The sequence below is a fragment of the Rosa chinensis genome, chromosome 2, assembly GCF_002994745.2.
Source record: "Rosa chinensis cultivar Old Blush chromosome 2, RchiOBHm-V2, whole genome shotgun sequence".
NCBI classification, from domain to species: Eukaryota; Viridiplantae; Streptophyta; class Magnoliopsida; order Rosales; family Rosaceae; genus Rosa; species Rosa chinensis.
In genome coordinates, this window is record NC_037089.1 from 32,677,471 (window position 1) to 32,703,843 (window position 26,373).

General features: G+C 38.9%; 2 protein-coding genes across 10 annotated transcripts in view; one reads left to right on the forward strand and one right to left on the reverse strand.

Moving 5' to 3' along the window:
- The window catches only part of LOC112187795 (pentatricopeptide repeat-containing protein At1g11290, chloroplastic-like), a 37,583-nt gene extending 14,156 nt beyond the window's left edge, over positions 1–23,427 (reverse strand). The window contains exons 1-4 of one of the 4 annotated variants that reach the window (XM_040514992.1): positions 21,538–23,427; positions 21,314–21,451; positions 20,769–20,882; positions 17,099–17,266 (exon numbers count right to left, since the gene is read on the reverse strand). In XM_040514992.1, coding sequence (XP_040370926.1) covers positions 21,563–23,281 — 1,719 coding nt within the window. In that variant the 5' untranslated portion in view covers positions 23,282–23,427 and the 3' untranslated portion in view covers positions 17,099–17,266; positions 20,769–20,882; positions 21,314–21,451; positions 21,538–21,562. Of the gene's footprint in view, positions 1–1,611; positions 1,651–17,098; positions 17,267–20,768; positions 20,883–21,313 lie in introns of those variants that run through there. The other 3 variants (XM_040514991.1, XM_040514990.1, XM_040514989.1) reach the window with 3 other exon arrangements.
- Positions 11,575–15,435, forward strand: LOC112187788 (G-type lectin S-receptor-like serine/threonine-protein kinase RKS1). Of its 6 annotated transcripts, none has more exons than XR_005806848.1 (7): positions 11,576–13,054; positions 13,186–13,314; positions 13,492–13,694; positions 13,863–14,073; positions 14,154–14,391; positions 14,467–14,520; positions 14,606–14,625. XR_005806848.1 is itself a non-coding variant. In XM_024326720.2 (7 exons), the coding sequence occupies exons 1-7, from the start codon at positions 11,761–11,763 to the stop codon at positions 15,172–15,174; spliced, it is 2,535 nt and encodes an 844-aa protein (XP_024182488.1). In that variant the 5' UTR covers positions 11,577–11,760; the 3' UTR covers positions 15,175–15,435. The 6 variants fall into 6 exon arrangements, 5 of the variants coding, with proteins under 5 accessions (XP_024182489.1, XP_024182490.1, XP_040370918.1 ...); XM_024326720.2 differs by lacking the exon at positions 14,467–14,520 and adding an exon at positions 14,866–15,435 and having other exon boundaries at positions 11,577–13,054; positions 14,606–14,756; XM_024326721.2 differs by lacking the exons at positions 13,186–13,314; positions 14,467–14,520 and adding an exon at positions 14,866–15,435 and having other exon boundaries at positions 11,575–13,054; positions 14,606–14,756.
- Positions 23,428–26,373: the final 2,946 nt, after the last annotated feature.

The following is a 26,373-nucleotide window of genomic DNA, read 5'->3' on the forward strand; positions in this document are numbered from 1 at the left end:
CAACTGGAAGCAGTCGTCCAGACCATTGCGCCAGAAGAGAGCTAGGCCGCAGGATTCCTCCTGGCTGAAGACGGCCTCACTGTTCAGATAACCCACCTTCAAACGAAGATTTGTCATATAGTCAACATTAGAAACCTAAGTCTCACTAAGGAAGATAAAATCCGGCTTATGTTTCTGGATGAGAACACACAAAGCGCCTGCACAGAAGCATCATTACCGATTCCTCTGCAATTCCACACCATGATCTCCATTGGAACTGACGAATAGTGCTGAAAAACCCAAAACCCTAGCCCAAGCCCTAGCTCTGTGTTTTCAGGATTTTTGTCTATTCTTGATTGAAGGAAAAGACAAATTGTTCACTTACATATAACTATTTAGTAGGTAAATTAGAAATATAGTAGTTGAGAGTGAAAAGCTGTCATGAGATCAATATGAAAATATACCTAAATAGAAGAGCGATCCAAGAATAAGATACATACCTTACAATTAGACATTTTTCGAGTATGTAGAGAGGCAACGAATGTGAGCGTAGAAGTGAAAACACAATAACAAAAGTTTTTTGCTCATTTCCTGACCCCATCTCCAAACCTTTTCTTTTCTTTCAGAACATTTATTTAGTTCTCTCTCAGAGACACAAGTGAGAAGTACCGTGCATGCTAGTCTTTGCCCTTTCTTTCAAGCAAGAAAAATATTTTCTCTCAGTGTTTAAATCAAAGTCTCCTTCCATCTTTTAAAACAATAATTGATCCGGTCAAGGAAAAGAAAATTGAAATTCTATTTGGAAAGAAAATATCTACATATAAAGAAAACAAGAACTAAAATTTGTGCATATATAGAAATATATACTCAAGTTAGTAATCACAATATAAAGCAAGGGAGAAATTAAAGACGTAATTGATAATGATAAAGTCAAAATGAATTGATTTTTCAGCTTAATATTTCAAATTCAAATGGATGATAAGATTAAGGAAGATACTTAATTTAACTCTTACAATCAGAAGAGCAAATTAGATATATCAAAAAAATGAGGAAAACTATTAATTATATACATATTCTCGATATGGAAGGTTTGCTTATGTAGAGTGGGTGTAAATTGAAAGAAAAATATCTATGGATTTTTTTTCAATAAAAGCATATATTTTTGCGTTTATATCTAAATTTCTCATTTATCTTTTGCTTTGAAGGCCCATGTATCCACCAACTTCTACCAGAAATATATCAGCAACGAAAGGATTTAAAATTCCGCAGCTGGGATATTCCCAGGGCAGATCGTTGGTCCCATATACCCAACAATATTCTACAGATGATGATGATGAGAATACATCTTCAATGACTTTCTACACCGAAGATGGAACAACCACATCAATCAATGCCCAACAGTTTAAGGGCCTTTCATAAGAATTTCTAAACCACTGCTTGTTTCTTAATGTATTTTTATTCTTATTTCATTCTAAATGAATTGAAAAGTCAGACGTATTTGAGCAAATAAATTTAACTATATGATTTGAAATACAAAAACCACAAGACTATTTTAGACAGGAAACAAATGAAGAGAAACATAAAGATGAGAACCTGAAGGGTAACAGTTGATGTAATAAACCCGTGGGTGACGGATAATTGCTACCTCTTTAAAAGTTGTGGTATTTTGGTCTGCAAGGAATATGTAGCTCTCAGCCCAAAATCCAAATCAAAGCATATTTCTGAAATTACATTGTTCTAATAATACCATTCAATTTATCTTTATTCGGGCTCAGGTGGCAGGTGCAGGGTAGAGTAGCTTCGATTACTATCAAGTAAATTGTAAATTTCTTGCTAAAGTAAATTCACAATGTACTTAAACACTTCAAACAGATTAAGAGACTGTGCATGACTGAAGTCAATAATAGAATGTAATAAGTCTCAAATGAAGGCAAACATGGGAGCTAATGGTCTGGTTTTAGTATGCTGCAAAAGTACATGTGCTCTGTCTAGATGCTGCATCCCTGGAACTAATTAAATAAAGCATTAGCTACTGTGTTCAAGTACTGTGCATTTTCTAGATGCTGCATCCCAACTGTGTTCAAGTACTTGTGATCATGCAATAAAATGCATAGTCACCAAGCATAAACATAAATTAAATAAAGTATTACCTGGAGAAATTGCGGAACTAATTTGTTTGGAGGCTGAGTAGATGTGCTTAACAAAAGGCACTATCCACATCGAAAGAAGCCGTTGTTGCACAGAAAGATATGATTTTGGTGAGGTTTTGAGGGGTTGGTGAAGACCCAGACGAGGTCGAAATTAACTAGTATTGATAGCTTCTGGGTCATTGTTCATGTTGATATTGGGTTTTCATATTGCCACGGGGCTCAGGTCCATTTTCTTAAGCCTTAAACGAATTAAATACTTACATCAAGGATATGCTTAGTTCATAAGCATTTTTCTTTAAGTGAGAGCTCGTGAGTTCAACACTATCGTTTAGTTGTAATATAATTCTCAAAATGAAGTTCATTTTATACTTGATATATACTAATAATGAGGGCCCTTTCATTAAGGGTCCTTTTTTTTGTCATTTTAAAGAATCCTTTGTGGGACTTACTTTTCGATCACATATCAGCATCTCGACCGTTTAGTTCATAGGACTCTATGAATAGATCAATTCAACAAATTTTCAGCCAAATTGATGATCGCTAAGGTATCGTAATATATTAAATCAATAGACAAACCAAATCCGTTCAACATGAACCGTTCATACTTATAATTGTAAATCACAATTATGAACGCCTTAATGATTATCAAGTTTGCTAAAAATTTACAAAAGTGCTCTACTCATGTACATCTAAAAGGAAATTGGTCCAAATGGTACCTAAACTATCTCACTTTATAAACTTCGGTACATCAAGTTTCAGAAATGTTAGAACGGTACCTGAGATTCGTACCCCGATCAAATTTTGGTACCTAGAATCGTTAGCTCCGTTACGTCGTTTGCCAGCTGGCAATTTTTGAAGGCGATGTTTGTCCTTTCATGTTTTTTTGTTTTTTTTTGGAAAATTGGTCTCTAAACAATCTTTTACTCTCTCTCCCTCTGTTCTTTCTCCCTCTTTCCAGATCAAAGATCAAAGATCCAAGATGTAATTTTGAGAAGGGAGAATCGTCCAAACAGTGTCTGGACTTTTCCAGACTATTAATTTTCATACCTATACTTCAAAATAGATCAAAATAGTACCTGAATGTTTGAGCCCAACCCAATTTGTGTATCTAGCAACAGTAAAATCGTTAACTCCGTCAACTTTTGAAGATATTTTCATAATTTTACTATTCACCTTCTCTAAAATCGACGGGCCACCACTTATCTCCATCCTCTTCTTCTCCTCCACCGAAACCATGACATTCCCATTTCTCGCTAAAACCCTCTACGCTCAAATCTCTCTCTCTCTCTCTCTCTCTCTCTCTCTCTCTCTCTCTCTCTCTCTCTCTCTCTCTCTCTCTTTCTGAGGACGAAAATGGACTGCTTCAATCGGCTCCCGGACCTTGTGATCCTCCAGATCTTCGACCTGGTCTCGGACACCAAGACCCTCATTCGCTGCCTCGCCATTTTGAAACGCTTTAACTCCCTTGTCCCCCACACCGACACCCTAGCCCTCACCGTCGACCGCCTCATCTCCTCTGACTTCAATGATGACATTTCCTTCTTACTTTCCGACTGTGTCGGCGATGCGATTGATACAAGGTTGGGGAAACAGCGTGTCGTTGTCCCAGACGAGCTCGTCGTTGACGGGGAGGAGTCTATCGGGGACGATGTGTTTGCTGACGGGGAGGCCTATGCTGGCTCAAAGACGATGGGAGAAAGCGAAGGAACTGTGGACGACACTGTTTCCGCCTATAATTTTGGACACCACGCTGCTTAGTCTTCCGCCCATGATTTTCGGGGCACGCTGGGATGCAGGGTGGAGTGGTTGGTAGTGTTTAGAGCATCATCTCCTCCGACTCCTACTCCGAACAACCGGCGATGGTGGCAGAGTGAAGCCCGAAAGCTTCTTGGGTTTTCCGATGTTGTTTTTGAAGAGAGGAGAGAGAGTCAGGGCTGGCCTCGGCACAAAACCGAGGCTTTTTTGTTCAAAACCATCTATTGAGACAAATACACCATGAAAGCCGGCGAGTTCGAGGTTTGATCTCCAAATATATTAACAGATATGGAGGAGAATAGAGGATATGAAGAAAACAGAGGAAAAGAAAGAAGAAATAGAAGAATTGGAGAAGGAATAATTGAGATTTTGGGGTACTGGTATTTGCAACTTAAGAAGAAAAATTAATAGTTAGAAACTTTGTGGCTGGAAATTTGGAATGAAGGAGGAGGAGGAGAGAGAGAGAGATACTTTCAGAGACTGCAAAACACGAGAAGGAAGATGACAGAATGGTGAAAGAAAAAGTGTTTTTAAACGGAATAATATATATAATTTTGTTGTAGGAGAATAGAATTGTGTGCTATCATTGATAATAGGAGCCCCTTAAATAGGGAGTTACGAGGTACCCAAAAAGGTAATAGAATCTTATTACAATTGAATACCTAGAACACATTCATATTCCAACTCTAAACCCTAGTTTGTAGAGGCACACATTATGTCGATATCCTTCAACACTCCCCCTTGTGCCGCTTAAACTTGGTGATGACGCTTTGATTGTTGCCTCGTTAAAAACCTTGCCAGGTAACAAAAACTCTGTGGGACAAAAATAACCCTGGTCGAAGGACAAAAAGAGCACAACACGTCCTTCACTCTTCGAGATCGAACATGTAGACATCATGCCTCCCCCTGATGTCAATATCTCCCCCTGATTGCTACAATCATGGGAGTTCGGATAGCTTTCTCAATCCGATGCTCTTCACATGTTAACGACTTAGTAAATAAGTCCGCTACATTATCCTCTGATCGGATTTGGTTCATTTCAGTATTTAGAAGTGCATGTTGTCATTTTGATAGAGGGGAGGAGGAGCACGGAAGGTGGCATTTTGCCTTGTGGGATCCGATCCCATACTTCCGTCATTTCTTTTCTCTGTAGGGATAGAACAAGCCCATATCAATCGTACCTCTCAAATATCGAAAGATTGTCTTTATACCAATCTAATGGCGTTGCGTTGGCGCGGGGCTATGTCTAGCCAACAAGTTCATAATAATTGATGTATCCGGTCTTGTATTGTGCTAAGTACAATAATGCGCCTATTGTACATAAGTAAGCACTTCTGCTATTAGCACGTCTTCGTCATCATCCCTAGGACGAAACGGATCCCTTTTAGGGCCAAGACTACGGACGACCATGGTGCATCTTTGACTTTATCAAAAATGTCTATTGACACGGTATACAAGTTCTAAATCTAGATAGAACCGTGTTCTCCCAAGGTCCTTCCTCTCAAACTCGGATTTCAGGTGTTCAGCGGTTTCCCTTAACTCTCAAGGGTTCCAATTATGTTTGTCAACATAAACTGCGACCATTGCAAATCCGGAACTTGTCATGGAAAAGCGTGGGCATAGTTCATCATATCCCTTCCCAATCAAGTAGTCATTTTAGTGAGCATTTCAACCTCGTTGCAAATGCGCTCCGTGGTCTAGAGCCACTTGACTTGGGTAAATAAAGTCCACAAGAACCTTCATTATATTCCGTATCTAGATCCCCATAAAGATACGTAGTGACCACATTCGTAAGCTGCATGTTCAGTTATTTGGAAACTACCAAACTGACAAGGTAGTGGAGTGCAATGACATCCATTACGAGAGAATATGTCTTCTCGTAGTCGATTCCAGGGCGTTGTGAGAAACCTTGCGCCATAAGGTGAGATTGCCATCTCTTTTTCTCATCACACTATCTAACGAAGACCTATTAATGTCAATAGGTTTTATGTTAGGAGGTGTTGGCATCTTAGGCCCGAAATCCTTCCTCTTCGTTAGTGAATTCAATTCAACCTGGATCGCATCTTTCCATTTAGGCCAAGTTTCTCTACGTTGGCATTCTTCAACGGAGTAAGGTTCGATGTCATTGGTCTCAAAGGCGTCCCCCAACGATGTCTCTTGGACATAACCACAATCCAAAATATTCTCATGAGACGGATTTTGAGTATCAATGATCAATGGATCAAGTTGTGCCAAACTCGCTCTCTTCTTAGGGCGAGAATCCATCGAACCTATGGGTCTCCTACTCTCTCTAGCGGAACCCATGGCCTATGACGCCATTATGCCACCTTTGTGGCGTCACCATACTACCATCCATGGTAGTGGTGCAGTACCCATCTTCTCTGGGTGGCACCATATCCTCTTGTGGGGACATCAATCCTTGCAGGCATGTTTGCAGTAGGTATATGTGATCTCGTCACTTTTAGGGGATCAAGATGAGACATAGTAGGGACAGACCACGACAATTCCTGTCGTTCCTGTTGAACATTGACGTTCTAATCTCCCCCTAACGACCGGAAGACTGTCTCATCAAAGTGACAATTCGCAAATTCAGCGAAATAGAGATCGCCTGTCAAGGGTTCTACATAGCGAACTTATAGTTGGAGACTCATGTCCAACAAATATATATATGCATTCGTTGCAATGACTCATGTTGATGCGCTGTGGCAACGCAATTGGCACATGAACCGCACACTCAAATATGCATAAATACTAGATATTAAACTCGAACCCAGTTACTAGCTGTAACGCAAATAAAAGTTGAGTGGCTGCTATGAGTCGTAGACGAATTAGCATAGCTGCATGCGATATTGCATAACCCAAGCGGAAATATTGGTGCGCATTACCAATGTCCGGGCTACCATCGTAGTCATTTAATGGTGGCTTTTCCGCGAGACCAATTGGGTGTGTACATGGGAATATGATACTTGATATCAATACCCAATAATATGCAATAGTGATCGAAAATTTTCGATGTAAACTCTCTAGCATTATCAAGGCAAATTGACTGAATGGGATGATCTGGGAGTGTAGTATAAGCAGCATTACGAGTGGATAATGGCACAACACGTGACCAGCGTGTTTGCGTATCAACCAACACCATAAAACATCTATATGGTCCGCAAGTTGGTTGATCAAATCCATAGAATTCTCTTAGATTCTTTGTAAGAATGGAATTATTTCCTCAATTTCCTTTGCATAGGATGGTCTCAATCCTAAATAACAGGCTTTACAGAACGAAACATGGGCTTTATAATCAACCAATGAAGGTTTTGGTTAAGCCATAATGTCACAATAGACTTGAGAAGTAGAGAGAGGAGTTTATGGCGTCAATGCCATGTATTTGCCGCAGGGGGTAGGCGGCGCCGTCCATGTATGGCCTATCTTTGCACAATCATGGCGCCATGAGGCGCATGTGCAGCTCCTCGAACCAATTCTTGGTTCTTACTTTTCTTCGTTCTGAAAATGGATGTCCGTGTAAAGTCTTTAATACACGGATCATCATATTAAAGCCTATATGTGTCAGAATCTCATAAGTCGTCTCTCATGACACGGTTGGATTCAATAACTCAAATTAGAGGTGGCAAACGGGCCTAGTCGTGCTTCGTGCCGTGCTTGGGCCGACCCATTTATTATCGTGCCGGGCTCGTGCCGGCCCATTTACTTAAACATTAAGCCCGGTCTGGCCCATGGCCCGAGCCCATATCGTGTCGGGCCGTGCTCGTGCCGGGCCAATAAACGGGCCGTGCTCGTGCCTACCCACTATAAAGCACGATTTTAAATTTTTAATTTGAATAAATAAAAATTAATTTTGTTTAACTATTTAGAAAATTAAAATAAATTAAGTTCTACAATATTTTTCTTAATCTTAGCTTTTTAAGATTAGTTTTCTAATATTTTTTATATTCCACTACAAGAAAGAAAGAAAGAAAGAAAAAAAAAAAAGTCAAAATATATTACTTGTAGTATATTATTGTGAAATTAATCTTTATTAATATAATGAAGATATAATATCATATTATTCTTTCCTTCATTCTATAGTTGTATTATTATGAGATTAAAAAAATATTTTATGTCAAAATAAGGATATAATGTTTTATTTCACTATTTTGACAATATAAAAAAATAGCATTGGTGGAAATGTCATGAGATTTTAAATAAAGAGGTCTAATATTCAAATCTTATCGTTGTGGTTTTTAAATATTTTTAAAAACAAAATGAAATTTTGTGTTTATAACGGGCCGGCCCATAATATGTCATGCTCGGGCCGTGCCGGGCCCATTACGGGCTCGGGGCGGGCCGGGCCAATGGGCCAATATTCCTAGGCCCAACCCGGCCCGTTATTCTAACGTGCTCGGGTCGTGCCGGGCTACTAACGGGCTTGGACCGTGCCGGGCCTCTTTTAAGCGTGCCGGGCCCGTGCCGTGCTCGTGCTTAGCGGCCCGTTTGCCACCTCTAACTCAAATAGTGGTTGCATACAACCCACTAGAGCGACACATAAGTTTCTCTAATACTCGTTTATGTCCGTAGTCATTAGAGGTGATGCAAAAGAACTCTATCCATTCTCATAATGTGTTTCCACATGAAAACCATTGGCTCTTATATAATAAAGTTCGAATTAAGGTATGTCCAAGACATTAAGTAAAAGAATTGATAGTTTATTAATAGCCAATGATTACATCAAAGTTTCCAAAATCTAATCCAAAATAAAATCAAAGTAAGACACATTGTAGTCACTCTATCCATTTGGTAACTCCAATCAAATATGACCAGGAAAGTAGAGAGAGACGTTGGTGGAGCGAGGCTCTCTTAAGTACCAATAATCTCAATGACTTTCCTAGACATCACATTTTATTGGGTTTGCCACATCAGAAAGAGTTAATACAATTGTCATTTATTGACTAAGGCAAATTGCCATTACAAAAGTTCTTGGAAAAATAAAAGGACTAATCTAATCAAAGTCTGTTGCATCCTTGTGCACTTCATCTTCAGCTTTGAAGTCCTCTATGGTGAGATTGACATCTCCACCATCTTCTTCTTCTTCTTCTGCAAGGTACACTTCTTACTCTCTCAGGTCCCTATATGCCTTGTATCTTGCAGCTAGTTCCTCGCTTGCCTTGCATTGCTTGAACCAATGCTCAATTGATCCACATCGATGACACTCATCATTGTGGTTGCCTCCCTTTAATTGAGGTGCACGTTGTGCACGTTGCGGGCGTTCCCTAGTAGGGTTGGTGCCACCACCACGACCCATTGAGCCACCATTATGGCTAGGGATACCACGACCCCCTCTCCCACGTGTGGCATTACCACCACGTGTATCCGCACCAAACTTGCGGTTTCCTTCCTGGTTAGGGCGGTTATATGGGCCCATACGTCCCTCATGTCCCCCATTCTTAGGGTACCGCTCCTTGCGCCCTCCTTTGGGTGCATTATAATTCGCCTCATGAATGGTCTTAGTTCTAATGGGCCTTGAATTATAATTCCTCACGAGAATGTTATCATGTTTCTCGATCAGCTACAGATATAACATTGATAAGCTGATGAAACCTCGTGATCCATCCAGCATTGACTTCAGTACGGTATTGCTTTGATACCACAATGGCTGAAACAGGGAAGGTGGAGAGAGTTTTCTCAATTAGCTCTTGCTCTGTGACAGGTTGTCCACAAAACCTCAACATGGACTGTATGCGAAGAGCTTCTGAATTATATTCAGCAACATACTTGAAATCAGCAAAGCGCAGGTTATTCCATTGAACCTTCAAGTCAGGGAGGAGGGAATCTTGGACATTGCCAAAGCGCTCTTCTAGCGCTACCCATAGCTCTCTTGCATTCTTGATCGACATATACTCCAATCTGAGTGCCTTGTCCATATGGCGTCACATCAAGATAACTGCTTGAGCATGCTCTGTAGGTGTTTGCACGAACACAAGATCCGGGTTAGGTGCCTGGATTATGGGTAATATTCCCTTTGAAGTGAGATGGTTCTCAACATCGGTTACCCAACTGTGGTAATCCGAGCCTGTTGAGTCAAGCATGGGAAAGTCGAGTCTAGGCTCATTCGACATCCTGAAAATAAGAAGAGAAGATATATTAGTTTCAGAGTTAAACTTCCACGAAAACTAAAACAATAAGATTTCCGAGCTATGCTACCAAGAAATCAGTTTCCAAGAATCTCTTTTGGATTAGACCAAACAATGGTGTTTTAATATGGTCACAATTTGATGCTTACGGACGCTCTTAGTCTAAGCATTGTGAACGCTCTTAGTTCACATGAACACTCTTAGTTCGTTTAATTATGAACACTCTTAGTTCATACGAACACTCTTAGTTCATTAAGCGTGAATCCCCACAATTCCGCTTTGTTAAATATCAAACTCATTTGGCAACATATATTCCAATATTTGTAGAAAATAAAAGGAATTTAAATACAAGAAAGCAAGAACTTTAATCGTAAAAACTTACTTGATAATTTAAAGCTTTGCTTCACGATTCTTTATACACGCGCATGTTGATGCAGGCGTGTAGCTAAAATAGGATTGCTGGAATCTGGTCGGAAATTCGCAGTTGGTGGGCTGCCCTTCTCCCTTCCCTTTTTTTTTTTTTTTTAGGATAGAACTCGTGCTGATAACGTGTTGTAGGAGAATAGAATTGTGTGTTATCATTGATAATAGGAGCCCTTTAAATAGGGAGTTACAAGGTACCCAAAAAGGTAATAGAATCTGATTACAATTGAATACCTAGAACACATTCCTATTCCAACTCTAAACCCTAGTTTGTAGAGGCACACATTATGTCGATATCCTTCAACAAATTTTTGTTTGCCACATACTAATACCAGCAAGCATTCTGGTGATTTGGGCTTTTATTTGCATACGTTTTGGGATGGGTTCGAGTTTCCCCAGCCTCAAAATTTGGAGTATATTTTAGATTTTTATTGTATTTAAAATTGATTTACTGTACCAAAATACATGAAGTACCGGTTTAACCCCTCAAAAGTTAACGGAGTTAACGTTTTTACTATTGCTAGGTATGGAAATTGGGTCGAACTCAAATACTCAGGTACCATTTTGATATTTTTTGAAGTAATAGGTATAAAAATTAATAGTGTGGAAAAGTTCAGACACTGTTTGGACGATTTTCCCTTTTGAGAAACAAAAACAACCCATAACTGAAAACAATCAAAACCCAAAACCCAAAAACCAAAACAAAGTGAACTAGTATTATAACTTGCTTCGCATCTTCACCAAAATCAAACCCCAAAGTATATTCCACATCTCTCATGTCTCTCTCCAACATGTTGCACTCCAACAAGACAGGAGTTATTAAAATTTGATTAATCGCCCTTTTCAAAAAAAAAAAAAAAAAGATTAATCTTGACTTTTTGAAAGAAAGATGTTAATACAAAACCAGAAGTTCATGGAAAATAAGATTCCTTCAACTATATTTAATACATAAAACAAAGTTTAGTATTGAAGTCAATCCAGGTGGATCAGAGTCTTTCCTCAATATTTATAACATTTAAGATCTCAGCTACTCCCCCTAGATCAATCGACCTCAGCGTCACTGTAGTTGAAGTCAATCTAGCTAGCATGGATCAGAGTCTTTCCTCAATATTTATAACATTTAAGATCTCAGCTACTCCCCCTAAATCAATCAATCTCAGCGTCACTGTAGTTGAAGTCAATCCAGCTGGCAATGAAATTGACTCATACAAGACAATAGGAAAATCCCTCAATCAGTCTTTCCTCAATATTTATAACATCTAAGATCTCAGCTACTCCCCCCAAATCAATAGATCTCAGCGTCACTGAGTTAGAAAACTAGAAACCTAACCATGAATTCTATTCAATGGTCTATGATCACTGCATTGCTCATCTTCCTGCTTCCTTATCTACCCTCTTGCATTTCCATTGATTCCATTACTCCAAACCAAACCATCAAAGACGGCGACGTTTTAGTCTCAAGCAAGAAGCTCTTTGCGCTAGGGTTCTTCAGCCCTGGAAATTCTGAAAAACGTTATGTTGGAGTTTGGTTTGACAAAGTTCCAGAGCAAACCATTGTTTGGGTGGCAAATAGGGACAACCCTATCAATGATTCCTCTGGATTTCTAGTGATCGATGCAGATGGAGGTCTTGTCATATATGGAAAGGACAGAAAACTCCCTCTTTGGTCAGCTAATGTTACTCTCTCTTATCCAAAAAACTCTATGGCCAAGCTGCTGGATACAGGAAACTTTGTTTTGTTTGAGAATGGACGGAGCCTGTGGGAAGGGTTTGATTATCCCTCAAATACAATGCTTCCCTTTATGAAAATTGGGCTGAACCGGCGATCTGGGCTTAACCGGTTCCTAACTTCTTGGAAGTCCCAAGATGACCCGGGAACTGGGAATTTCTCAGCTAGGATTGATCCAGAAGGGTTTCCACAGATGTTTCTGTACAAAGGTCAAGCTCCCCGGTGGCGGACCGGATCTTGGATCGGGCACAGATGGAGTGGTGTCCCCATAATGGATGGCCTTAAGTTCGACTCAATCTTCGACGTTAGTTTTGTGAACAATCAAGATGAGCTATACGTCATGGATAGAATTAAGGACGACTCAATCTTCTCAAGGATGGTGCTTGTTGAATCGGGAATCCTCGAACGGTCCATGTGGCAAGATCAGCAACACCAATGGAGCAAGTATTGGTCTGGCCCGGTAGAGCTATGTGACAACTATGGAGAGTGTGGTCCAAATAGCAACTGTGACCCTTACGTATACAATGCTGGTATGTTCGAGTGTGCATGCTTACCAGGGTTTGAACCTAAGTTGAACCATTCATGGTACTTGAAAGATGGCTCGGGTGGGTGTGTGAGGAAAAAAGGAGCATCTGTGTGTAAAAACGGAGAAGGGTTCGTGATGGTGTCACCAGTAAAGGCACCAGACTCATCTACTGCGCATGTAAACTTGACCTTGGGTCCGAAAGAATGTAAAGAGGAATGCTTAAGGAATTGTTCTTGCATGGCATACTCGAGTGCAGGTGACCCGCAAGAATGGAATGGATGTGTGACATGGTACGGGGACTTGATGGATACAAGGACTTACACGAGTGTCACTCAAGATTTATATGTTCGAGTTGATTCAATTGAATTAGGTAATTCTTCCTTCTCCTTTGTTCAAATCTAATATTGGTTTTACATATCATAGTAGAGGGTACATTTTTAGTCTATTCTTACTCATTTTCTTAAGTACATTGTGTTAATTTTTGGCCATATATGTTTGTAGCTAAATACGCAAAGAAGTCGAATGGTTTTCTTAGCAAGAAGGGAAAGCTGGCAATTACGATAGCATCTATTTTAGTGTTCTTTGTTGTGATCTCTATCGCATATTGGTCCACAAAGATGAAGAGAAAAGGTAAGTCACTATGTCAATAGGTTGATTTACCAAGATGAAATTTTCAGTTTTTATTGTCGATCAATTTTGCTCAATTTGTACCTTATAGCACACTAAACTTAAATGAAAGAATTTCAAGCTGCTTTAAGAAAAACCAATAGTTAACTTGAAATTCTTGGTTTCTTTAATTGTTGACAGGTACGGAAAGACAAAATCTATTTTCATTTGGTGTGATCACACCTTCAGTCTACTTGGAAGATTTTCCTAGTAGAACAGATCCTGATGATAGCAGATTAAAGTCGGATATACCTTTCTTTGATCTAAGCACCATATCTGCAGCCACAAACAATTTCTCTGATTCGAACAGGCTTGGAGAAGGCGGATTCGGGCCCGTTTATAAGGTAGTTGTCCTCAATTAATGTCTCAATCAACTCCAACTCAGATTGTTATTCACTCTTCACTCTTTTCTGAATGCACTATGTAAATGCATTATCAAGGGCTGAATATGAATTATCATACTAGTAGTTTTTGGTACAATAAGTAAGGTTTTGAATTAATTTTCATTTCAGGGAGTGCTTTCTAGTGGAACAGAAATAGCCGTGAAAAGACTAAGTAAAAATTCTGGCCAGGGAAATGAAGAGTTCAAGAATGAAGTTGTGCTGATTGCAAAACTTCAACACAGGAACCTTGTCAGAATCTTAGGCTATTGCATTCAAGATGAAGAGAAGATGCTAATCTATGAATACCTGCCTAACAAAAGCCTGGACTCGTTCATATTCAGTATGTCTTCCTCTCGCTGTAGTACCATAAATTAAGTTAAAGCAAGCAAGAAAGTTATATAATCTAAAAACATATTCCAGATGAAATGAAAAGGACATCTCTGGATTGGACAAGACGCTTAGAGATTATCTTTGGCATTGCTAGAGGGATCTTGTATCTTCATCAAGATTCGAGATTAAGAATCATCCACAGAGACCTAAAGGCCAGCAATATTCTACTGGATTATGATATGAATCCAAAAATTGCAGATTTTGGTGTGGCTAGAATATTCAGAGCAAACCAAATTGCAGCAAGTACAAATCGGGTGGTTGGAACATAGTAAGTTTCCTCCAATTTGATCGATATCATACTTAATTTTCTGTCCTAATTAGTCGTGTTATTTCATTTCTCCAGGTTATGACCACAAGCTAAATGAATGCAATCAATTTGAAAACACAACCTCACCAAGTACATAATCGAAAGACAACAAATTTGGTTAACTATGTAATGAAAGAAGTTTGCTTAATAATTATTTTTCTTTACGTTGTCATAGTGGTTACATGTCACCGGAGTATGCGATGGAAGGACTGTTTTCAGTGAAGTCTAATGTATACAGTTTCGGTGTTCTACTGCTAGAAATCGTTACTGGCAGAAAGAACACTGGTTACTACTATGATAATCCTGACTCAAATTTGGTTGGACATGTAAGCGTACAGCTAGTCTAGCTATTTTAACAATCATAAATCATGCCTCATGAGCCGACTCAATTAGTTTTGAAAATTAACTTGATCCTCTGTTGTAAATGGTTTTCAGGTTTGGGACTTGTGGAAAGAAGGTCGAGCCTTGGAAATCGTCGACACATCTTTGGGTGAATCCTACCCCATAAGTGAAGTTCTACGGTGCATTCAAATTGCGCTCTTGTGCGTGCAAGAGTATGCAAATGACCGGCCAACCATGTCAAAAGTTGTGTCTGTGTTAGGTAACGATGCAGCTCTTCCTTCACCAAGAAAACCTGGATTTTTGTTGAAGAGAAGTAACTATACCAGTGGAGACCCCAGTACTAGTATTGGAGATGCTAATTCCATAAATTATGTTACAAGCACTATAGTTGAAGCTCGATAAAGACCGAGGCTCTATCTAAAACCTAGCTTATGCGTTAAGCAAAGGTTTAGTATTAATTTGCCCCTATTTTTTATAACTATAGTAACGATTACGTTATAAACGCCTTTTATTATTAATTGTGTAACAAAAACTATATAGAAAAACATCTAATAGTCAAGCTCAAGCTTAATTTGAGCTATCTCGTACATACTACAGCTCAAACTTGGCTTGTGTCATATTACAAGCCAAGCTCGTCATTTCGCACCCGAGCTGTATTGAGCTGATTCACAACCCCGAATTGATCCTGAAGTGGTTGTTGTTGCTGCGTGACTTCCTGAAGAGTTGGGTTTGTCTTGAAGGCTTCGGAATATCTGAGCACTAAATTACAATCATCAATGGTCACATGAAAAACAATGCCCACCATCTGCCACCGCCACCTTGAAACCTACGTCGTTGAGCAACATCAGGAAGAGCTGCCTTCTAAGTGGGAGGGTAGATTCAATTCAGCATAGTAATCCTTTTCCTTCTTTCCTGCATAGTAGAGGTGGCAAACGGGCCGGCCCTGCCCATTTTAAGCGGGCCTAGTCGTGCTTCGTGCCGGGCTTGGGCCGGCCCATTTATTATCGTGCCGGGCTCGTGCCGGCCCATTTACTTAAACATTAAGCCCGACCCAGCCCATGGCCCGAGCCCATATTGTGGCGGGCCGTGCTCGTGCCGGGTCAATAACGGGCCGTGCTCGTGCCTACCCATTATAAAGCACGATTTTAAAATCTTAATTTAAACAAATAAAAATTAATTTTATTTAACTATTTAGAAAATTAAAATAAATTAAGTTCTACAACGTTTTTCTTAATCTTAGCTTTTTAAGATTAGATTTCTAATAATTTTTTATATTCCACTATAAGAAAGAAAGAAAAAAAAAACTCAAAATATATTGTTTTTAGTATATTATTGTGAGATTAATCTTTATTAATATAATGAAGATTTAGTATCTATTATTATTTCCTTCAATCTATAGTTGTATTATTATGAGATTAGTCTTTATTAATAAATATATATTTAATATTTAGAAAAAATACTTATGTCAAAACAAGGATATAGTGTTTTGTTTCATTATTTTGACAATATAAAAGAAAGTATTGGTGGAATTGTCATGAGATTTTAAATAAAAATGTCTCATATTCAAATCTCATCATTGTAGTTTTTTAATATATTTTTTTAAAAATGAAATTTTGTGTTTGTAACGGGCTGGCCCACAATATGTCGTGCTCGGGCCGTGCCGGGCCCATTACGGGCTCGGGCCGGGCCGGGCCAATGGGCCAATATTTTTAGGCCCAGCCCGACCCGTTATTCTAACGTGCTCGGGTCGTGCCGGGCCACTAACGGGCTTGGGCCGTGCCGGACCACTTTTAAGCGTGCCGGACTTGTGCTTAGTGGCCCGTTTGCCACCTCTACTGCATAGTAATCCTTTTGCAGCACACATCAAACATATTAAGAGACTATTTTCTGCATGACTGAAGTCAATAATAGAATGTAATAAGTCTCAAATGAAGGCAAACATGCATGGGAGCTAATGGTCTGGTTTTAGTATGCTGCAAAAGTACATGTGCTCTGTCTAGATGCTGCATCCCTGGAAAAGTAAGCATTTTACATCTCGCAAATTTGTGATCCTCTTTCACTTTCACAATTTATACTTGGCAGATGTACAGGATGGAAGTGGTTTCTCTCTAATTATGACAATCCTATTCTCACTTTGTTAAGAACACTCCGGGGGAACTTGGGTTTAACAAGTACAATGAACTTTTGGGACAGCACATGCTATATAATATAAGCACGGGGTTTGTACAACTCCGTCCTACTGTGTTCAATTACTTGTGCATTTTCTCTTCATGCAATAAAATGCATAGTCACCAAGCATAAATATAAATTTCAAATAAAGTATTACCTGGAGAAATTGCGGAACTAATTTGTTTGGAGGCTGAGTAGATATGCTTAACAAAAGGCATTTTCTTTATAATCCATTCTCCAAGAGAGAAAACAGTGGCACCCATCCATGAGGAAACAAAGACGCCAACAAAGAATACGAAAAGTAAGGACGTGATAAATCCAAGTCCTGCATTACAAACGAAGAGCCTTGAGACATACACGGGATTCCCATCATTCAGTAAAAAACTCAAAACAAAACTGTGTAAAGCAAGAATTTTTTATTAAGAAATTTTCACATTAGAAAGATGTTGAGACAAAAAAAATTACATTGTTCCATTTTTACTTGAACCACAGATTACGTAGCCTTCCGATCAATTATTACGGATAGACTCCTTGTGGTATGAAGTCCCTACATGAACAAATCAAATGAAGAGGAAATGACAAAATAAGAAAGATGATCAGCTAGTGTTCTTATCCACATCAAACTTGATTATCAAATTTGGAAGATTATGATAAGATGTGGGACGTGAAACATGCATGCACCATTTGAAATTCAAATTCATTTGACTGGTCATGCTATATAGATGCTCCGGGGATAAAAGGATCAACTTGGTTTACTAAGGTTCAAATTCAAATAAGAGTCTAAACCTGATCCGATCACCACGGACATGGCTATATAATTTAAACAGTATTGAAGCCACGAAGAGGAGAAAACGCTTACAGCAGAACAAAAGAAATACAAAGAAGAGGAGACGCACGAGAGAAGAAGCCACCAGAGAGAGAAAGAGAAAAGCTACAGGTATACACATGCCTTCTCTGTGATACATGCTTCTCCAATTAATCCTCGTATGTCTTACGGCCCTTCAAGACTCTAATAGGCCGTTCATGAACGACCACAACTATTAGAGTCTTTCCATGCCTGTCAAATTGACGTTGTTGCTGCCTCAAATGCTCAAGCATTGAAACAAGAGTGGTTGTTCATGAACAGCCAAGTTTCATGCTCAAAACTCCTCCAAAATGATGCTGCTCCCGCAAGAGTTATTGCATAAAATTGGTTGTTCACGAACAGCCGTTAATGTGCTAAAAACTCCCTCCAAAATGACGCTGCCATGGTCGTTCTACCAAAACTTACGAGAACTGAGGTCGTTCATGAGCTCGACCAAAGTTTTCTCCATGATCGACCAACGCTTTCAGTTGATCTTTACTTAAGTTGTTGCTGAGGATAACGCCACAAAGAGAAGAAATCTGCGGTTAAGTTGTTTCTGCCTCAAGCGACACATATAAGAAAAGTAATTGGAACTTTGCGGTGGAGAACAATCAAAGCCTGCATACAGAAGCTCTGATATTAGTATATTGCTATTGTCAGAGTATGAAGGCAAGACAAGTTCCAAAGGCCCAGACGCAAAAGAAAGAGCAATCTCACTTTGCACAGAAGCTCTGATATTAGTATATTGCTATTGTCAGAGTATGAAGGCAAGACAAGTTCCAAAGGCCCAGACGCAAAAGAAAGGCCCAGACGCAAAAGAAAGAGCAATCTCACTTTGCTTTGTCTCTTAAAGCGGTGGTCTGATCAGCAAGAAGACAAACAAGCCTTGCTTAATTAATGACGGTGGTTTGATCAATAAGAAAACAAAAAATGGAGGCCAAGTTGAATTGTTTAATTGGACAAATATTCAAACTTGAACATGCGTTGTTTAATTGAAGCGGTGGTGTATTTGATAAACAAGAAGACAACCCACAACTAAAGTAGGGGTCGTCAACGGGCCGGGCCCGACTAAACTACTAAAGTACTTAATGAAATATTGAAGCACAGCGAATTGGTGTAAAGCTCCGGCCCGACTAAACTACTAAAGTACTTAATGAAATATTGAAGCACAGCGAATTGGTGTAAAGCAAAGCGAATATTGTCTTTATGTTGATTACAAAGAATTGCAGTTGTTTAGCCAAAATGCAATTAAAGATGTGGGTCACAAATTAAGATGAATGGTCCGTGCATGTAGTGGTGATAGTGTTCCAAGCTTGCAAGCCAAACTAATTAAATTTGGCTTGATTGTTTTTTTAACCGTGACACAAGGGCATGATTCCAAATGGGGGATATATTTGTACAAAGACCAGATTAAGCTATTGTGATCAATCAAGCCGGTCTCCACACCCCGGTCTCTACATCAAAATCCCTTCTCTACATCAAAGTCCCTGCATCAAAGATCCGGTCCACTTCGAACTCTGAGCACAGATTCAATTATTCATCTCGATGGGGTCTAAATCAAATATCCATCATCAAGTAAGACACCTTCAATGCAAGTTTCGGGCCTCACCAAATTACTCGCTGACAACTTCAGAGCCAAATGACGTAGTGCAAAGTCCATCTCAAGTCTCAGGGCCCAACTGCAAAGCTCGACACGCGGGTGCCCAAATCAAATTAGCGGACACTCTGTTAATTAGGTGTCCAAAAGAAATACATTTGAAGGGGTCAAAAAATATATATACATACGTCGAACCCAAAAGTTGGTACGAACACCAGAAATACAAATTTATGAACGACGGTCGGTTTGATCCCACAATGGGTACGTATGCAATCTAGCGACCCACTAGATGCAACCACAAGTCCAACCAAAATCCCTGACTCCCTGATTCATCCAATCCGAATCCCTGACCTCATCAGTCAAATTCCACCAAACACCAGGAAACGTCACAGCCTTTCCAAACAAATCGAATCCCTGGTTCACCTACACCAAATTCGTCTAAACACTATTCTTATTCCAAAAAGCAATACCTTCCAATGAGTCATTCACCCATTGGAATTCTTGAACTATGAATGGCTTGATTCCTCTCCAACGGTACGTAGGCAACCCATTCAGATATCCGGGTGTAGCCGCAAAAACAAACAAACAAACACACATCCACAATTGGTTTCTTCATAAATGGAATCAAATGGTGTTTCCTTGTATTGAGGATTATAATTAAGAGACACATTCTGTCTTGAATGGGTCGAACTCGAAATAATTAAAACTCTATTCTTTTAATGAATACGAGTAAAATTATGCTGGGTCATTTACGCTCACAGTGTGCAAATTTTCTCTCAACAAAAGATAAACATGGCAAATTTTCTCTCAACAAAAGATAAACATGGTTTTTAAACATCATTTGACTTATTAGATGGGCACTCATTACAAGCTAATATTTCCCACGCAAGCCATTGACTAAATCCCATTTGGCATTAAATCATCATAGCATTTCTGCACTGGGTCTGTAATCTAATTGGCATTACAACTTAAGCTCTTCAGATTTTATGCAACCGCAGACATTCCTACCAGACTGAAGCTCCATCATTAATTGCATTTGCTTCACCGTTAAGCACATCTGGACTTAAACTATGAGGTCAAATATCAAATTGTTTCTATCACAATGGACAAGCAAATGCTCAGTGACCACGTAATCTTCCCTGCACTTTGCAAAACCTTCGTATTATCTTGTCAACCTTCCTACCTCAAAATCAAAATTGATGTTCTCAATAAAACTACGCCACTTTACGGTCCTTGATGAGTGGCATCACCAAAAGTTATACAACCGCCAAAAAAAAAATGTATCAACTATAGAAAGCAACAACTACTATCAAGTTTTTGGCTGTTTGCCTCACTTTTTAAAGCTGGTTTTCAACAAAGAACACTAATTATACATTCATAACTTACCAAAGATCTCAATGCCAAGCTGCTCATAGAGTGGACTGAAGAACCCATGAACCACCATGTAATGAAAAAAGTAACAGCAACAGGGAAAAGAACTACACTGCAAACAATTCAAGACTACTCTAGGCTTAGAAAATCCTGTGAATCTGATCAAGAACGACATCAGAAAGGAATATCTAAGCTGCAGAATAAGATAGTTGGTTATACCACTTCATGTTGCAAACAGGATTCGTTCTAGTAGACAAGCACCGATTATTAGTGAGGAATGAGTTATATGTTACATTCATAAATAAGAAGAGAAGAACAGAGTGGCTTTCAGATGTGATTTACAAATGCATGTTCTATCTAGCTTAAGATTGTATAGTTGTCATTACTATGTATATGCAGGTATAATTAACATAGTCTAACACTAGTAATAAGAAAAACACTCAAGATTTAAGATGGTGCCAAATCAACATATGTAAAATTGTGTCAAACAAACACAATGCTACAAGTCATCTCAATATTTGACAAGGTAATTGGCATACAATTTCCAATCACGTATATACCTCAGAGTTTAGCTGGATCTAAGAACAAAATCTTTCCGAGTCCTGCCATTCCAACATCAGATGACTCCTTCTCATCCTCGTCCTAGTCGTCACCTGATTCCACGGCCATGTTGTAGCTTCTACAAAATATGATGGTGGCTGGAGAAAGGGAGAAGAGAAAGAATGAGTGTCTCAGCTTCTACAAGAACAGGTATTTTTATGTCCATCTTAAAAGTTGTATCCACCTTTTCTTCATATTGTAATGTTGAATCAAATCCAACTATAACCAGGAGTTTTTCTTATTCCTCTATCATACATGAGCTTCCGTACTCCTGCTGCATCATCCCAGGAGCCTCTTGTCAACAACACATTTGATAGCAGTATGTAAGTTGCAGGATCATTTGGGCACAGTTGCTGAAGCTTTGTTGCAGAATGAAGAGCAAGTTCTCTGTTTCCATGAACTTGGCACGCACTAAGTAGAGCTTTGTATACTGAGGCACCTGGCTTTATTGGCATGCTATTGATGAAGGCTTCCGCTTCATGAAGGTTTCCAGCCCGACCAAAAAGATCAACGACGGTAGCATAATGCTCCACCTTGGGTGGTTCAGGCAAATCATCATTTCTCATTAGATTGAAATACTCGAGCCCTTTGTCCAACAAACCAACATGGCTACATGCAGTTAGTACAATCAGGAAGGTGGTATTATTTGGTTTGACCTCTGTTCTTCTCATTTGCTCAAACAATTCAACAGTCTCCTTCCCAAATCCATGATGTGCATAACCTGATAATAATGAATTCCAGGAGACCACATCATGGTCTTTCATCAAAGTAAACACCCACTTTGCATCATGGATGGCACCGCATCTGCCATACATTGAAACAAGCCCATTCTGAACACATAAATTTGAAGCATGTCCACTCTTGAAGATGAGAGCATGGATTTTCTTTCCCTCTAAAAGTGCTGAAAGAGTTCCTGCTGCTCTTAAAATGCTTGTAAATGTGAAAAAATCCACAGCAACACCAGCCTGCCTCATTTCAGAGAAACACTTCAGAGCTTCCTCACTGCTCCCAATATTACAAAAACCCGCAATTACTGCATTCCATGAGATTTGATCCCACACTGAAACACAGGAGCAAAGCGCACGGAAGTCCTCCAAGCTACTATTAGACTCTGAATATAAGGTCAAAAGGGTAACCACAATATACACGTTGGAATCAAACCCTTCTTTCACTATCCGGCAATGGATTTGCCTGCAACAATCCCAAAAGTCCATTCTAGCAAATGAACTCAACAAACTATTGTAAGTGACATAATTCGGCTTGAGACCCAACCTCAGCATTTCTCTCACTAAAGTCATTGCCTCATCAGACTGTCCGCTCTGCGCACACCCAGTAACCATGGAAGTCCATGTCACAACATTCTTGTCTCGCATTTGATTAAACACCCGCCATGACTCTCTGACCTTACAACACTTTGAATACATATCTATCAATCCTGTTCCCACCACAACATCATCAAAAAGCCCCATTTTCAAGCTCAAACCGTGCACCTGAGCTCCAAGCTCTTCAGCTTCTAACTGTGCGCAACACACCAACACCCCCGAAAAGCTGAACGTGGTCGGCGGCTCTGTTCCGACCCTTAACATGTCCAGAAACAAACGAGTTGCTCTGAGTGGCGAACCAGCTTGCAAATAACCAGAAATCAAAGAGTTCCAAGTCACTACATTTCTGTGAGGCGTTTCGTCGAACACCTTCTGGGCATTCCACGACTTGCCACATTTGCCGTACACGTCGACGAGAGCACTGCATATATAGACATTCGAACAAAAACCCAACTTGATAACAATGGCGTGAATGGCGCTACCCACATCGAAAGAAGCCGATTTTGCGCAGAAAGATATGATTCTGGTGAGGTTTTGAGGGGTTGGTGAAGACCCAGACAAGAGGTCCAAACCAACTAGTTTTGATAGCTTCTGGGTCATTGTCATGTTGGTATTGGGTCTTCATATTGCCACCGGGATCATGTCCATTTTCTTAAGCCTTAAACGAGTTAAAGAGCATAAGCATTTTTCTTTAAGCCAGAGCTCGCGAGTTTAACACTATTGTTTAGTTGTTGTATGATTCTCAAAATGAAGTTTATTTCATGCTTGATACATATTGATAATGAGGGCACTTTCGTTAAGGGATCTCTTTTTTTGGTTATTTTAAGGGATTCTTTGTGGGATCCACTTTTTTTTTTAATCATATATCAGCATCTCGATCGTTCAGTTCTTAAGACTACATGAATAGATAACTTTTGTAAATTTTCAGCCACATTGATGACCGTTAAGGTATCGTAATACATTAAATCAATGGACGAACCAAATCTGTCAAACATGAATCGTTCATGCTTATAATTGTAAATCACAGTTATGAACGCCTTAAGGATTATCAATTTGATTAAAAATTTGCATAAGTGATCTACTCATATAAACTAAAAACTGAACGGTAGAGATGTCGATATGCGATTAAAAAAAAAAACAAATTTGACGAGTACAACTGCTAATCATTTAATGCTTAGAACTAATGCTCAAAAACTTAAACTTAATGTGAATGTAGCGACTGATAGCAAGAGAAATAGAGCAGGAGTTGGTGCAATGTAGTTAAAACTTATAAGAAAATGGGAGAATAAATGTGGCTTTTATGCATTTTTTTGAGAGTAAATTATCTTTGCTTTTAGGTTGTACTTGGCCAGCTATTGATGAAAGTTCTCTTTCAATAAAAGATTATGAAAACCATATAACAAATCCACATCTTTGATTGATCCACAAGTGTTTTACATAACTCACATACCTAAATAACATTAACGAATCGAACAATAAGATGTGAGCTTATGGGAAGAAATTTTGTGTAACCTTTCTAATAAGGGTCGGTGTACAGACCCAAAAAACAGAGGAATCCCGAATCAGACATAAATCGATATTCTGGTTTGATTTTTGAGTCGTGTTGGAAATGAGAAATTTAAATCTATCGGAATTAGGGTATTTCGTGTTTGAACTAAACCCTCTGGCATAATGGGCCCAGATATAATATATATATTTAACTCAACTATGGGGCTTGAACACATTACCTCCAAAATGGGAAGCCATTATCTTACCACCCCCCAAACACACTCCACCCAATGACCCAATGGACCCAAATATAATAAACATGGAGGTCTTGTATGGTTGAAAATGAAACAAAATGATACACAAAAGATGTCAAAATACAAAAATTCGATGTAGTGACCGGTAACATTTTTCTGCAACCGATTGATCGCTAACATTTGATAACACTTTTTCCGGTCTTCAACATGTGAATGGCTTAAGCCCCTGATGCAGCTAAAGCAAGCGCATAATTTAACCCTGAAATGTCATTAGTAGTAAAAGTAAGTAGGGATCGTTCTATTCCGGGGATTGAGGATACACCTGTCATTATCAAACAATTAAACAATTAAAATTAAAACAAAGTATAATATTTACAAAGATATAACAAAATATATACATATTTACGAAAAGGGGGGATTTTGTTTTGGTTTTTTTGAAAATAAAACTAAGTTAATCAAAACAATTAAAATGCAAAAACATAAAAATACAAATGGAATGAGAGAACAAAGATCAAAATCGAAACATATGATTAAAATTGACTCAAACCCTAATATTGTTCATCTAAGTCATGAGAAAGGAGTCGATCATGTGAAACATTCGAAAGCAAACAATTTCCCATATTTTACTTTTCAATGCTAATTAACCTAAGCGAAAGCACCTAGATTAATCCTATCAAACATGCAATCAAACCCTAGAAAGCTAGTCAATCATGTCATGTTTAACGCATTACACATAGAGAAAGGCTATCAACTCAAGTGTATAACTTAGTATGGAAAAGTCCACCTAATTGCAATCTTCGTTAATTAAATTCGATCTTTGTACAAAACCTTTACTACTTTGATTCAAGTTTACACAAAACGAAAAGTCGATTTCATGCTCTTAAACCTAGCACCATTCATATCGAAACCCTAAGTGTTTGCAACCACATAAGATTAAAATACAAAAGTTATCTATAACGCAAATTTAATTAAACAAACCCACATAAGCAACTCTCGAAGAACAATAATATGAATCTGAAAATTCTCAATTAATCATAAAAATTCCAGAAATTAATATTTGTTCAAACACATATGTCAACTAGTTCATAACCAACGAAATTCAAAGCAAAGGTTACAAAGGAGAATCGGATTACACCGTGAATGGAGATGGTGATGAACGATTGATGTGGTGGTCTCTTGAATCTCGAAAGCAAGCTTCAAGGTTGGAGATGGATGATGGATGCTCACGGCTATGCTTCTTCTCCCTTGGCCTTGCTTGAACTCGTGGAGATGACTAGAGGATGGAGAAACTCACGGCTATGCTAAGAAGATTTTCTGATTTTTTTCTAAAGTGTAAATTGTAAGGGGGAGAGGACCCCTTGACGTCTAGAGGAAGTGAGTATATATAGGGAACGGCATACTTGGTCACCAAGCCATGTAAACCTCATGGAATTAATCTGAAAATTCCACATAATTTCCTCCAATAATATCTTGCCAAATAAGCCCTATGAGGTGGTCCAACCAATCACAAAATTCCATTTAATTCCCTAATAATCTTGGCCAAAATACCATGGATATATTCTGATTTTATACTTTAAATTCGGCCAAAACTCCTTTAGGGAATATAGGAATGCATCTAGACTTCTTTTGAGCTTTTCTTGGTCTCCACCTTTTTCTCTTTCCTTTTATTTCTCCCTTAAATCTTTCTTGGCGTCAATCACCCTAGGGTTTCTTGATTTTCACGTTGATTACCTCTTTATCTCTCTCCCTTTGCACGGCAAACACATAAAATTTCTCCTCCAAGAATATTTCTTTCCATAAAAATCTCCCAAGAAAATCTCCAAGACATATCCTTCCTTGCATGGCGTCAATCACCTTTATCTTGATTGATTTTGACGCCACTCCTTGTTTCTCTCATTACACATCACGGCAAGACACATAAGGCATCCCAAAAATATCTCATAACGTCACAAAACC

What these genes read in the sequence shown, in the direction of transcription:
- LOC112187788 (XM_024326720.2), top strand. Translation starts at nt 11,761, where the DNA reads ATGAATTCTATTCAATGGTCTATGATCACTGCATTGCTCATCTTCCTG. An exon ending in GATTCGGGCCCGTTTATAAG is followed by an intron (nt 13,695 to 13,862) that starts GTAGTTGTCCTC and finishes TTTTCATTTCAG; the next exon opens with GGAGTGCTTTCTAGTGGAAC. An exon ending in CCTGGACTCGTTCATATTCA is followed by an intron (nt 14,074 to 14,153) that starts GTATGTCTTCCT and finishes AACATATTCCAG; the next exon opens with ATGAAATGAAAAGGACATCT.